Source organism: Calidris pugnax, unplaced genomic scaffold (genome assembly GCF_001431845.1).
Source record: "Calidris pugnax isolate Ruff unplaced genomic scaffold, ASM143184v1 scaffold171, whole genome shotgun sequence".
Taxonomy (NCBI): Eukaryota; Metazoa; Chordata; class Aves; order Charadriiformes; family Scolopacidae; genus Calidris; species Calidris pugnax.
Genome location: NW_015091064.1, coordinates 12,491,843 through 12,505,734, shown reverse-complemented (window position 1 = coordinate 12,505,734; position 13,892 = coordinate 12,491,843). Strand labels below are relative to the sequence as shown.

Sequence of the window (13,892 nt, the reverse complement as noted above, 5' to 3'; positions counted from 1 at the left end):
GGCTCCTTCTTGGATGCAGTTTTTTCCTATGTGATATTTGTACCATTCTCTGTTCAACAAATATTTAGGATATTTCTCACACTACCATGATATGGGCTCTGCTGGCGAGTTGGGCACTTGGGGTTTTTTTCTTATATTCTTCCAAAAAGCAAAATGCATGGATTTCTCAGGTGAGAAACTTCTTGAAGTGGCGTTCTCAATAGCTACTGGGTTTTTAAAAGGAAATATACTGTGTATGATCCATTTGTTTTGGAAGCAGTAAACAACCTGGACTGCTACTGTAGGACTCACTGTATGAAAATCATGTGTTTACATAGGGCTGTGAAAGTGAAGCTGTTTTATGAATATTAATCTGCTGCTCCCTGCAAGAGTCTGAATGGCAAAGAAGCAAATTATTCACCTATTTTTGCAACTAGAGAAACTGAGGCATGGAGGGCAAGGGGTCCACTTTGAGGACAATAGGGTAACATCATGGTTTCTGTCAAAGCTAATAATTCCTAAAAATTAGGCTCCATTTAAAACTCATTTCAGGAGTGTGCATCTAAAAACCCTCATTTGACCATTGGGAGAGGCTCCTCAATGCTCGAGAGAAACAGAAATGGAAAATTGAGCTTGAAATATCAACAGGCACCAAGAAGGAGCCAAGGGAAGGAGATGCGGTCCACACCCCAGCCCTGGGCATGTCCTGGCCATGCCTGAGAAGTGCTGGACCAGAGACCTGCTGTCACTGAAGGACTTTTTACTTTACCTGCAGAGAGCCTGGGCCGGGTCCTCGGCGTCTGCATCTCTTGACGGGCGTGTGGCAGCATGTGATAACGTTTGGCTTCATTCACTAGATCCCGGCAAGCCTCCGAAGACTTTATCAACTCCTCGTTGTCAACAACGTTTAGGAGATAGCTGGGATGGATGAAGGGGAGGCGCACCACCGCCAGCAGCTCCGCAGCATACTGCAGGGGGAGGAAAAAGTAATAATAACACACTGCAGCCTTTGTGCTGCTCTGCATCTCCACCTCCTTCCCTGCAAACTGTCCCCTGTCACCCAACCTGGACAGACACTTGGTGTGGATGCTGCACACAAGCCCTACCCAGCCATCGGGTGGGACAGAGACAACGAAGCCCTAGGTGCTCCCCAACCCAGGCTGGTTTTGGTCCCTGAGGGACTGAAAATAGTCTTCAAAAGGTGGCGACTCTTACTATATAGCACTGTATGGAGGGATTTTTGAAATAAAAGCTCATTCTGAACTCTGGCTGAATATAACCTCTAGTGCACTGGGGACAGGGTGTAAGCTTTTGAGTTTTCTGAATTAACCTTGAAATGTAAGCATGGTTGTTGCACTGTAAAAGAAGCTCAAACAAGTGTTTTTCTGGCACTCTAAATGTGAAACAAAAGCGGGTAAATAGGATGGATTTCATAACTGCTACGGCAGAGACTGAATAATGCCAGCAAATTTGCTAAAAATGTTTTAATAAATAGGGCTTATTTGTTGGTGAAACAAATTGTGTAGTTCTAGATTTTGGGGAAGTCAGACTCCAGAGGGTGCTATACAAATACTGACAGGAAGTTTCATCTTCTAAATAAATACATTAAGCCTCAGAGGGCAAAGGACACCCGAGCAAATGAAGCTGTCTGTCACTGAACATGGCTTAAAGGAGAACAAAACCCCATGAGAGAAAGCTGCAATCAAAAAACCAAGAGTCCATCCCCAGATTATTCTTTTTATATATAATTGCTTATATCACAACACACCACAAGAGTAGTGAAAAGCAGAACAATAGGAGCCCATGGTTCTCGAGACGAACAGGATGCAAACTAAGGGTGCACAGCAAGGAAAGATAATCATCTGTTGTAATAAATATTCATATAGCAGCAGCATCCAAAGATCCCAACTGGGACTGAGGCCAGGATGAAAACAAATATTCCTGAGGTCCCTGTGACTGGTCCTGAGAAACGCTGGGTGCCAGCAGCATCTGCTGGCCTGCAGATGCCTCTGATCTTCCAGAAGCTACTTGGCTCTTGCCTTCTCTTTCAGCAGCGTGCCTGTCCCTGCAGCGCACGAGAGCCAAGTCACAGCAGGAGCAGGGACAGGAATGGGGCAGGGGCACAGCAAGATGGGAGGGCAGGGACGTGGCCTGAGCCAGCTGATGAGCTGGCCAGGCAGGTGAGGGTGCAGCGACACCAGGGACCGCTTTCAGGGCTTCCCCTTTCCCCAGCCAAACTGAAGAAGCAAGCTTCAATTTGGGAGGAAAATAGGAATTCACCCCATTTTCCTGCTGGAGAGCCCCATCAGCCTGGTGCACGCTCAGTGAAAGCGAGGATGTGGCCACCTGTGGGGAGCTGGGACCCACACGTGCAGGGCCACGGCAACAGGGAGACCACCAGGGTCCCAGGCTGAGTCCCAGCCCCATACTCACCAGCCCTCTGTGACACTGGGGCTGGCAATTTTAGGGACAGCCTAAAGAGTTGAGGCCTGGCCACCCTGCAGTTGTTTGGGGATAAAAAAGGTTGTTTGGGTGAGGCAAAAGGGATGGAAAAATGACAGCGCTGCTCTTTTGAAAAAAATAAACCCCACCGATGTGAGCAGCGAGTTTGTGGCTCCTCACTATTACCTATTACAGAGCCGAGTAGGGCTTGAGATCACTTCATCAGCCTCCAAACCCTAAAAGAAGACATTCCTCTCTTTTCCCTTGCTGAAATCCATTTCCAAGGCGCTTTCTAGGAGGTAAAACGGCTGCTTCCTCTCCCCGGAGTCACAAATGTCAGGCACTTGGCTGCAGATACCTTAATGTCATTAAACGGTACCTTGTAGGAGAGGGAGCAGTGGACATATGGCAGTGGGTGGCAAAGCTCTGATTTCAGGAAGTGTTTTTTTTAAGCAGGTTGGAGGCGGTTAACCTTACACAGGAGCCAAGATGGAACGTGGCATCGGGACATGGGAATAATGCGGAGAGCGGGGATCCCAGGGACGAGCCAGACAACCTGCCGGGGGAGGTTAATCCCCACTCCAGGCTGCTCAGGAAGCAGAACGAGCCGCTAAAGGGCAGTTTAAATGAAGTCGTAAAATACAGGGAGTCTCTAGCGGAGCCAGAGCCTTCCCTCGGTGTGGTGGGACACGCCAGCGCTGCCTCTGGTGCTCCCAGGCAGGTCTGTGCTGGAAGCATCTGTAGCATGAAGCAAGGCAAAACACAGGCACAAACAGTTGTGTCACTGAATTAGGACACGGGTTACAGAATCACAGAATCACAGAATTACAGAATCTTAGTGGTTGGAAGGGACCTCCGAGATCGAGTCCAACCACAAAAAAACCCCCAAAACAAAACAAAAAAAAAACCAAACCAAAAAAACACACAACCACACAACCACCACAAAAACAACAAACCCAAACCCACCACCCACCAACTAAACCCCACACCCACAACCCCATATACTATACCCCACCACAAACCTATAATCTTGGGCACTAGAGCATGCCCTGAAGAGCCACGTCTACACGTTTCTTAAATACCTCCAGGGATGGTGACTCCACCACCTCCCTGGGCAGGCTGTTCCAGTGCCTGACCACTCTTTCAGTAAAGTAATTCTTCCTAATATCTAATCTGAATCTCCCCTGCCGCAGCTTCATACCATTACCTCTGGTCCTGTCATCATTCCTTTGGGAGAAGAGGCCAACCCCCGCCTCTCTACACCCTCCTTTCAGGGAGTTGTAGAGGGCAATGAGGCCTCCCCTCAGCCTCCTCTTCTCCAAGCTAAACATGCCCAGTTCCCTCAGCCTCTCCTCACAGGACTTGTTCTCCAGGCCCCTCACCAGCTTGGTGGCTCTCCTCTGGACATCCTCCAGCACCTCAATGTCCTTCCTGTAGTGAGGGGCCCAAAACTGAACACAGTACTCGAGGTGAGGCCTCACCAGTGCCGAGTACAGAGGCACGATGACTTCCCTACTGCTGCTGGCCATGCTATTCCTGATACAGGCCAGGATGCCGTTGGCCCTCTTGGCCACCTGGGCACACTGCTGGCAACAGTACGACAGGGACCAGGATGTCCCGAAGCCGAGTGTGAATATGCATTGAGAAGAAAGCTCCCCTGTGGCAGGGATGGACAATTCCCAGGGGTCCAGCAGAGCGACCATCTCCATCTCCCACCTTTCCCAAAATAAAGGAGGCAGCACGGCTGCCTGAGCACGGCGAGCTCTCCCCCTTGCTCGCCCACCTTGCTTTAATTAGATAAGTGAGAAAATGTGATTCTGTTTCTCTCCTGGATTTTTTTCCCCCACTTTGTCTCCTCTTTTGTCTGAGCTCGTGGCTTATTTTGAAGAGGAATAATAATTAGAACATGTTGCTCCCTTTCATCAGCTTGAAAGTTAATGTCACATATCAAAACCGATGTCACTTTTCACTCTTATTCCTCCTTTTGCTCAAACAGCTGGAAAAAGCCAGCTCTGCGTGTGTGTGTGTGCGCACGACCACACGCAGCCGCGACGCGGGCTCGTGGCTGATGGCATTAAGGGTACATATAATCGCAGTGTTTTTCACCAAGGGATCTGAAGAGTATGTACCATCGCAGTGTCTCTAGAAGACAGGAGAGGCTTTTATAAACCAACGGCTTTTCGCATCAGCTCTTTTAAGCACTACAGTCAAGGGTGAATTTCATTTAGCCTCACTGATTTAAGAATATTCAAGTGATTTAGGCAATCAGCAGCCTTTTTCTTTTGTATTCTCCCTTATGAAGGCTTCCTAGCTCTGTTAGCTATGATTGTACTAAATATCCTGTTACTATTATCCTTTTCATTTAGGACTGGAATAAGCACCATAAAGCATTTCGACCTCCTTACCATCTCTTATTTGCTCTCCATTCTCTCTCTTGCCTTTCCATTGTTCCTTATACAACTATGAAATATCTACTGCACCTACTGATGTTACCGGTTTTTATTAAAACAGCAGAATACCTGCACAGGGCATGTTGCCAAATTCATCAGACAACAACCTCCAGTCCCTGGAGTTGCAGTTTACTCCTCTAACTCGGAGGGCGTTTTCTTCTTGCTACTCGGCTGCAGGCACTGGCTGGACAAGTAGAAATATTTCTGGGGTCTTTGCTGGGAATCACTTACGACTACTCTACAACCTGCATCACACACCGGGGTGAAGCGGAGAATATTAATGCTTTTTTCTGGCCTAAATTTGAGAGTTATCAACTCATAGACATGGGAGGCCATGCCTCAGCTCCCTGAAAATGGACACCATTATGCAAAAACCTAACGAATTTATTGCTTAAAATGCTAGGGAAGTGTTTGAACGCTGCCAGGACTGGTTTGGCAGGTGAGGTGAACCTCAGCGTAGCTCCTGTTGGACGAAGGGAGCTACTTGGGTTTTGCACCAGCAGAGGATCTAGTCCCTAAACTGCTTGCTGAGCAGTGATGCTGCTGGATATCCCTGCCGTGCCCTGCATGGCCGGGGTGATTCTGCCTGAGCCAGGGAACCGCCACCAACTGAGCAAAGGCTTTTTGAACAGTCACCGGGGACACAAGAGAGTAGCAACTTTTGAGAGATGCTTCAAGGCACCTATTTCACTGATACGGATTTCAGTGGCTGAACTGCAAGCAGCATCTTCAACCAGCTTGCAATCACCAGTGTGTGTCATAACACACAGAGAAAGAAAAATCTTAGGAGATCTTATCTTTCCATAATTACCTGAACATTTCAAGGGAGAGGTTCAGCCCTAGATTCAGACACCTAAATAGGTACATACAAGCAAGTATTTACTTGTCAGCTAGACACGTGTAAACTCATGTTATAATTAATAGAGATTTAGTCAACACGCTTAATGCAGTCCCCAGAGCAATCTGAGCTGAGAGGATGCATCACGCACCAGGGGAAGCAGAGAATATCAATGTCCCCTCCTGTCCTAAAACTGTGAGCCATCAGCTCCTGGGAAAGGGAGTGTGTTCCTCAGACCATGCCACATTGAGATGTCTACAATTAGATGTCAACCCAAACTGGAAGGTGATTAATTCTCCCCTCTGGAGGGAATTTTTGTGTCCATTTTCCCTGGGTGCTCTGCTTGGAAGGTCATGATCAGACTACCAGGAAGCCTAAATGTTACCATTGGGTGAGCATTGACTCAGAGGGATATATGATCAACTATAGTGTATGACACTGTACCTTGAAGTTGACCCTTTCAAGTCCTTCCCTAATAATCAGTTCATAGTTAAGTTACTCTCAGCCCTGTAGGCAGGCCAGAGCTTGAGCAAGCCAGATTACAAAACAGGTCAATGTGGGTTTTTTTTTGTTCCTGGCTGGTAGTTTGAGTGAAGATATTTACTTTGCAAACTTTTTGTGACATTTCTTCTCCTACTAATTATACCGGTATTATGAAAGCTTGCTTGCAAGTGGGCTTTGTTCTGGTATCTTCTAAATCTCAGTTACAAAACCCTCTTCATTATCACATAACGATAATCTTTTTATTCTTAAATCTCTAATCCAGTGAAATCCTCACAGGTATTCTCCAAAAGGACTCTCAATGTGCTCCTGCATAGACTTGGGCTACACCAGTATACAGTTAGTTTTACAAGGAAATATGTTTACTGCTACAGAGTCAAATTTCCTGCTCCTTAAATGCTTCACTGGAAAGCTCTCAAGATTTTTAACATTTTTGAAGTAATGCCCAGAGAGGTTAAAATAATGTTTCCCTTATGCCTTATAACTCATGTGCCTCTCTAGTTTACTGTTCTTTCTACAAAGGACCCTTTGTGCTATCTGCCTAAAGAAACAGGCTTCAGCTAGAAATACAAATCCAGAAGTTAGACTACCCACATTATGACGATAGGGTTTTGCTCCAACAAACCGCTGTTTCAGCTCTCTATGCATAGCTCCAAGAGAATTTTTAAAAACATGATGAAGTAGGAATATATTTAATTCATCTGAGAGGAGATTTGCTGTCTCACATAAACCCCGGGTTCAGACTGGCCCCACATCTTGCACCAGACAGATCTGAGAGCTGCAGCAAGGATGTCCTCAGATGGAAGAAGCCATCAGGGACTGAACTGAAGCAGAATCAATTCCCCGCCGCATAAAATTCCTTCAAATGAGGAGAGGGTGCTCTAATTAAAACCACCACCCCAGCCCCCCATACCAGCAGATGCTAGCCATTGATGCCTACCCAGCAGCCAGGTAACGAGCTCCCCAGCAGGCTGTGGTGATGGTGATGGCTGGGGATGCAGCGTGGTGGCCAAGCAAGAAGGTGCACTGGAGTGGTGACCTGAGCGGTCCCTCCCCACAACCAGCCCAGGCTCCCCCAGCAGGGTAACCAACCTGATATTCAAAATATTGCTGGCTCCAACTTTCTAAGTGCAAGCCCAGCAGCAAACTGGCTGGTTTGGGGAAGCCAAAGCTGTTACAGATTCACATAAACACAGAATGCCAGTATGATATGGGGCTAGAGGTTGGAAGAGACCTAGCTGTTGGTGCACTGCTTTGCCATTTTCAGAAATAAACCTTTTCCAGCATATTTTCACGGTGTGGCTCCGATATTTGGTAATGAAGGTACTTGCTTTGACACATCTAACCCCAGGTTATGACAAAGACGTGCTCTGTTTCCAGAAACCTCCTCACATTCCTACACCCAAGGTCACATCCAAGCCCAACCTAAGGTCTCTGGTGTGCTCAGTATTTATTAATCACTTGTACTGACTTCTCGGAATGGTAATGGTGCCTTCAGCTTGAACCAAAAGGCTTGGTAGCGTGTCAGCCACCGGCCTCACAATATCACGAGACGAACACGTGGCAGAAAAGCTGGGTCACAGGCGCTGGGTTCAGCCCGTGCCTTGGTGGCAGGATGCCACGTGCATAAATCTCGTGCCCAGCAAGAAAGAAAGAAAGAGCAGCCCCTCTGTCTTCCTGCAATAAGGTTTCAACGTGACATCTTTATGGCAGCACAGCTGACTAAACACCGTAATGTCATCAGCGCCGCATAAAGCCAACTGCTCTCCTCTTCTCCGAACTGTCTGCAGAGCAGCACACGAGGAGGTATTTCCAGCAGTAATATGATGATGAGAGGTTTTTTTAAATACGCAGGAAGATAAATCATTGATCCATCATACTTGGAGTTTACCCGATATTGAGGCTTAAAAAAGCTCCTCTCTTACCAAGCAATTGCTATCCTGCTGACTAAACGCTATGAAATAAAGTCCCCGAATTCCCCCAAAGGTCGCTACAGAGGTGAGTGCCATTCCTTTTGTTTATGGGCAGTCACCTATTCGAACACCCACATGCACATGGATACACCACGAAAGCACACTGCCAACAACAAAATGGCTGAATTTCACTGAATTCACTGAATTTTTAGAGTTGGAAGGGACCATAGAGATCATCTAGTCCAACTCCCCTGCCAAAGCAGGACCACCCAGAGCTTGTCAGAGCATGTTACTCAGGACTGCATCCAGGCGGGGCTTGAAAATCTCCAGAGAAGGGGACTCCACACCCTCCCTGGGCAGCCTGTTCCAGGGCTCCATCACCCTCACCGTGAAAAAGTTCTTCCTCATATTCAAGTGGAACCCCTTATGTTCCAACTTGTGCCCATTGCCCCTTGTCCTCTCACTGGCAACTACTGAAAAGAGTCTGGTTCCCTCCTCCCTCAGCCCGCCCTTGAGATACTTGTAGGCATTGATAAGGTCTCCCCTCAGCCTTCTCTTCTCCAGACTAAAGAGTCCCAGCTCTTTCAGCCTCTCCTCATAAGGGAGATGCTCCAGTCCTTGAATCATCTTTGTAGCCCTACGCTGGACTCTTTCCAGTAGTTCCCTGTCCCTCTTGAACTGGGGAGCCCAGAACTGGACGCAGGATTCCAGTTGTGGCCTCACCAGTCCAGAGCAGAGGGGGAGAATGACCTCCCTTGACCTGCTGGCCATACTCTTCCCTATGAAGCCCAGGATTCTGTTGGGCTTCCTGGCCGCAAGAACACACTGCTTGCTCATTGTCATTTTGTTGTCCACCAACAAAAAGCTGAAGCTTATAAGACATTTCACAAAACCAAGGAAACTCCTGATCCATCCATCCCAACCACGCCCTGACACGCAGATCCATGCTCCACCAACAAAAAGCTGAAGCTTATAAGACGTTTCACAAAACCAAGGAAACACCTGATCCATCCATCCCAACCATCCATGTGCAATAATTCTCCAAAATGCTTCTTGCCTACAGTGTGAACCAATTTTTGTTCTGGAGGTCAATCCTTGGCGCCGGGGCCATGTGCAGCACAAGGCAGTGCAAGTGTGAGGAGCTGCCTGTGGACGCGCATCTTTGTAAGGCCATTGCGTCAGCAACAGCAGAGAAGCACTTTGTAAAAAATAGGAAATATGTTGGAAAAGCCACAAATTAAGAGACTGAGAGAACTGGAAGACAAGGGAGCTCCTCAAACCAATTTAAATTTCTGAGAAGTAATTCAGCAGATTTTCAGTCACACGTATCCCTTTAAAAAAACTTTGAAGTTTAGAATGGGGGGAATTTAAGGAACTGCTAATGTCACCCACATCCTCTTTTTTTTTTATTTAATGCAGTTTTTTCCTCCAATATATAGCTAAAGGCATGTTCCTGCACTGATTCTGTTCCTGCTGCTGCCTTTTTCTGTCCCTCTCTAAGCCTGTACAGGCTCTGAGTGTCTCTGCAAAAGCCTCATTTAAATCTGGGCTTTTTGAGCAGCCCGTCCCCAGGAAATCACAGGGGTTACTGCTCATCCCTTGCATTTTTCACTTTCAGAGGAATTGGAGCTTCTTGCACTTTCATTATGGCCTCTCTTTGAATTTGTCTGCTCTTCCCACAAATGGATTTCAAAGCATCAGGGTAGTCTGGGCTTTTCAAAGAAGCCTAATTGAACCATCATAGAGTGTTAGTGCCTAATTCACTTAGGCTCCCTTGGAAGCTTCTTTTTCATACTCATCCCAACACTCCTTTCCTGAAGCTTGATGCCCTTAAGTACATTGATTGATCAATTAATTTCCTATTATGATGAACTTAAGTAATTTGTACATGCTGTTACTGGATATCAGCTTCTGAACGTATCATTACCTCCCCTGTGAGTTGGAATTGTGCTTGTTCCCTGTCATATACTCTGTTTTCTTGGACCGAGCTGCTCTTCTGCATAACTCTGGAGACTCTTTAAAAAGTGCCTGAGAAATTTCACTACTGTCTCAACAGCTTAACCACAGACCAGGGATCTTCCATCTGCTCTCTCACGGTTACCAACCCCTTCTCCTCTGTAGGATCTTGCCTCCAAACTGCCATTCTCTGTCACTGCCAAAATATAGCTCATGGGCATTTGTAGCATTTTTGACATAAATTCTCTTCTCCTTCTCTCCATTACCTTTCCTCACTCTCACCGACAGATACAACAGGGCTTTCAGGTGGGCTTTGTGTTTGCTTGAACTAATTTGCCAAGTCTCAAATTCATCCCAGTGGTCCTTACTGTTGTTACACCCCTTGCATCCTTCCAGGCAACTCCTGTCCTTAGGGCTTCAAACACTTGTAGACATTTATCCCTCTTTAGCTGTCATTAGGCCAAGTCATGCATATTCATATCTTCTAATCTTTTTTTCCTCACATCAGTTCCTTCAGTCTTTTAATCATTTGTGTTGCTCTCCTCTAAATTACCTCCAATTTCTCTACACATCTCTGGTTCTCAGGCACCATGAAGATGCTGTTTAGACACATCTGCCTCTGAGGACACAAGTTCATAGAAGGCTTGTTAATTCCTTTATGGTGGAGACATTTCATTTTGCTGCCGGACACCCTGATTTTAAACAGAGTTTAAAATAGAGGGCACACAATTATATCCTTACAGAGTGCAACAAAAGGTGACTGCCACTCAGCTGTCAACTTCTCGTCTATCCCTCATCACTGCAGTATCTGCTGCTCTTCCAGCACTACTCCAGGCAACTTGTTGAAATGTTTGTCCTCTCCTCCCTTCTTGTGCCTCCTTAGGGCGAGAGGGAAGCTTCGTGCAACTGGTTGTCTTGTTTTCCCAGGCTTTCTGTTACTAATAAACACGTTGCTATGTTTTTTGATGTCAGAGGAAACAGATATAACTTTGGGCTTGGAGCAGAAAGTGGGAAAGTTTCCAGCGAGCATTGGTACGTCCGTGCTCTGGGCAGGCAGCAAATAGCTGCACATCCAGCAGCTTCACATCTTCCCCATCCCACGACGGCAGCTCCGTGCAGCCCCAGCAGGAGTTAGTACCAGTGGAAAACATGGCTTGTTATCCTCCAGATCCTCCCAACAGCTCACGCGGGAGGCATCACTTCCCTCCACCTTCTAGTGTAAGAAATGGGCACAAAAAGGTGACACAACCTGCACAAGGCCACGAGGGCCTGGGGGACGAGCCCAGGTGCAGACTGCTTAGGGTCTGGTAGAGATCTCTGCTTGTTCAGACAGCTCAGACCATCCTGGTTTCCAGACAGCAAAACCTCCATTACACAATATTTTTTTTGCATGAGTTTGCTGGAGCTGTAATAAGCTTATCAACAGGATAACTGTTAGGATAAATCCTACAATCTTGCCCATCAGTCAGGGAGAGAAATAAATAGAAAAAACAGTAAAATTCAGCTTTTCCAGATGTGTCAGCCGGCTGCAGGCTTTCCACTCCCTGACAAGCAATCAAGAGAACTCCTACAAGGAGCGCTCTGCGTCTGCTGCTCCAGGAAATTACCCACCTAGTCCAGGCTTCACATCACAGGTTGCTTCTTTTGGTTAGACCGATTATATGCAGCTGCAGTACCAGCAGCACTAAAATAGCTCCATAAACATGACCACACGAGCTGGCACACTGCTCCAATGCACTGGATCCAGTTATTTACCAAATCCTAGCTTAACACTTATGTCATTATCTGAACTGCCTTTCTGTCTTACGTAGATGGATCAGGAGCCTTTAAAGCACTGCTATTCCCTCTTTGTAACAAGGCTTGGAAGATGTTTTTTTGTAACACCACAGACCACTTTTATAAGCGCTGTAAGGCTTTGTATGAGCACAATTTGGAAAATTAAAAGTCAGCCAGAGCACAGCTTGTCAACTTGCCTCGCAAGCAAATCCTGGTTCCTTCCCTGCCACTGCCCTCCAGCCTGGTGGGGAAAGAATTAATGACAGCAGAAACAATTAGACACCTGAAGAAGAGCTTTTAGAAAGGCAGAGAAGAGCAGGAAGATCGCAAACTCAACGCTCTTCCAGGAGAACAGGAGGCTCAGCTGAAAATCTCCTTCCCAGAGGCTCTCAGAAAGGGATGGGGACAGGAGGGGAGGCAGTGATGGATAAGATGCCATACGAGCACGGCAGAAGGAGCTGCAGTGTGAGGAACACAAGCAGTGAGATTTACTGTCCCCAGGCATAAGCTTGCACTCCAGAGTGACACAAAGCAATTAAAGCACAAGGAGTTTTGGAGAGCTGCAGTTGCCTTGGGGGCAGAGGGTGCTGATTTAGAGAGAAGGCTCCTTCTCAAAGCTCCTCTGCGGGGATGTCTCTGCTGAGCGAGCCCCTGCCAGGCCTGCCCAGGGAAGATGGACACACAGGTGAGATGAAGAGCACAGACCTTTCTCTGCTTGTGCCACACATTCACCTCTGGGAGAATCACCAATTCAGTGTTTGGAAGATGCTGCCAACAAGGCACGTTAATCATCTGCCATTGGAGCTATTAAAAATAAAAATGTGACAATAAAGCCTGACCTGTCACACAAAGGGAGACAGGGAGGGGGGGGGAGGTAGGAAGAAAGTGTAGGCTCTGGAAATCCAGGACCTGAAAGATTTAACTGCCAGGACTGCCTTTGGCAGAGAGAAATAAAACCAGACTGGTCACCTGAGGAGTACAGTAGAGCAAGAGTGATGTCTTGGGGCTGTTCCAATTCATGGCTAAAACTTCTCCCCACAGCTCCCAGCAGTTGGGTGCAGAAGCAACAACCCTGTTGCTGCACTGGTGTCCCCCACGTGCTGGCTCCCCACCCCAGAGAGACTAAAGAGACCTGAGAGGGGGGGGAGGTAGGAAGAAAGTGTAGGCTCTGGAAATCCAGGACCTGAAAGATTTAACTGCCAGGACTGCCTTTGGCAGAGAGAAATAAAACCAGACTGGTCACCTGAGGAGTGCAGTGGAGCAAGAGTGATGTCTTGGGGCTGTTCCAATTCATGGCTAAAACTTCTCCCCACAGCTCCCAGCAGTTGGGTGCAGAAGCAACAACCCTGTTGCTGCACTGGTGTCCCCCACGTGCTGGCTCCCCACCCCAGAGAGACTAAAGAGACCTGATTGACTCCATCTCACCAAACCGAGAATCAAGTCAAAACATCCATGCACAGCTCCTGCAGGAAGGTCCATCCCACGTTTGGTTTTGCCACAGTCACCCAATTCTATAAAGCTCTGAGCAGCCTGTGCATCTCATGGGAGCTTGGGCACTTCCCAGCATGGTGGGCCTTGGCGCACACCAAGCACAAATTTTCATTCAGCATCTTTGTCAGAAATAAAATTTATTTAGGTCTATCTTCCTTCCTATCCACCATCAGAGCTATTTGTTCCACGGGCTCTGAAAATGCAAAAGCCATTATTGTAAAGATGGTACTTTTCATGGTAAGTATAAGTTCCTACTTTTAGAAAATAAGTACCTATTTAACTAAGAGCTTTATAATAGATCAAGCAGTGCACAGAGTACAAAAAAGTGAGAGCTATGATCGAAAGGAACCAGTTTAGTGGTAGGATTGGGCATGAAAATAGTTATCTGCTTGGTATCCTTAATATTAATTTATTCAAGACCCTCATCTCTGGATAAATACAAATTAAAAATTAAAAGCCCTTGTAAAGTAATGCACGAAACTAAAGCACCACAGAGAAATTTGGAGAAGCAAATAAAACTGCCATCGTAAACTCCAAAGGCACTGC

General features: G+C 46.9%; 1 protein-coding gene across 2 annotated transcripts in view; it reads right to left on the bottom strand.

Annotated features, from left to right (window-relative positions):
* Positions 1-13,892, bottom strand: part of KLHL29 (kelch like family member 29) — a 338,750-nt gene that overhangs the window by 36,716 nt on the left and 288,142 nt on the right. For both annotated transcript variants that reach the window (XM_014956895.1, XM_014956896.1), the window contains one exon: positions 749-947. In XM_014956895.1, the coding sequence (XP_014812381.1) occupies positions 749-947 (199 nt within the window). The remainder of the gene's footprint in view (positions 1-748; positions 948-13,892) is intronic.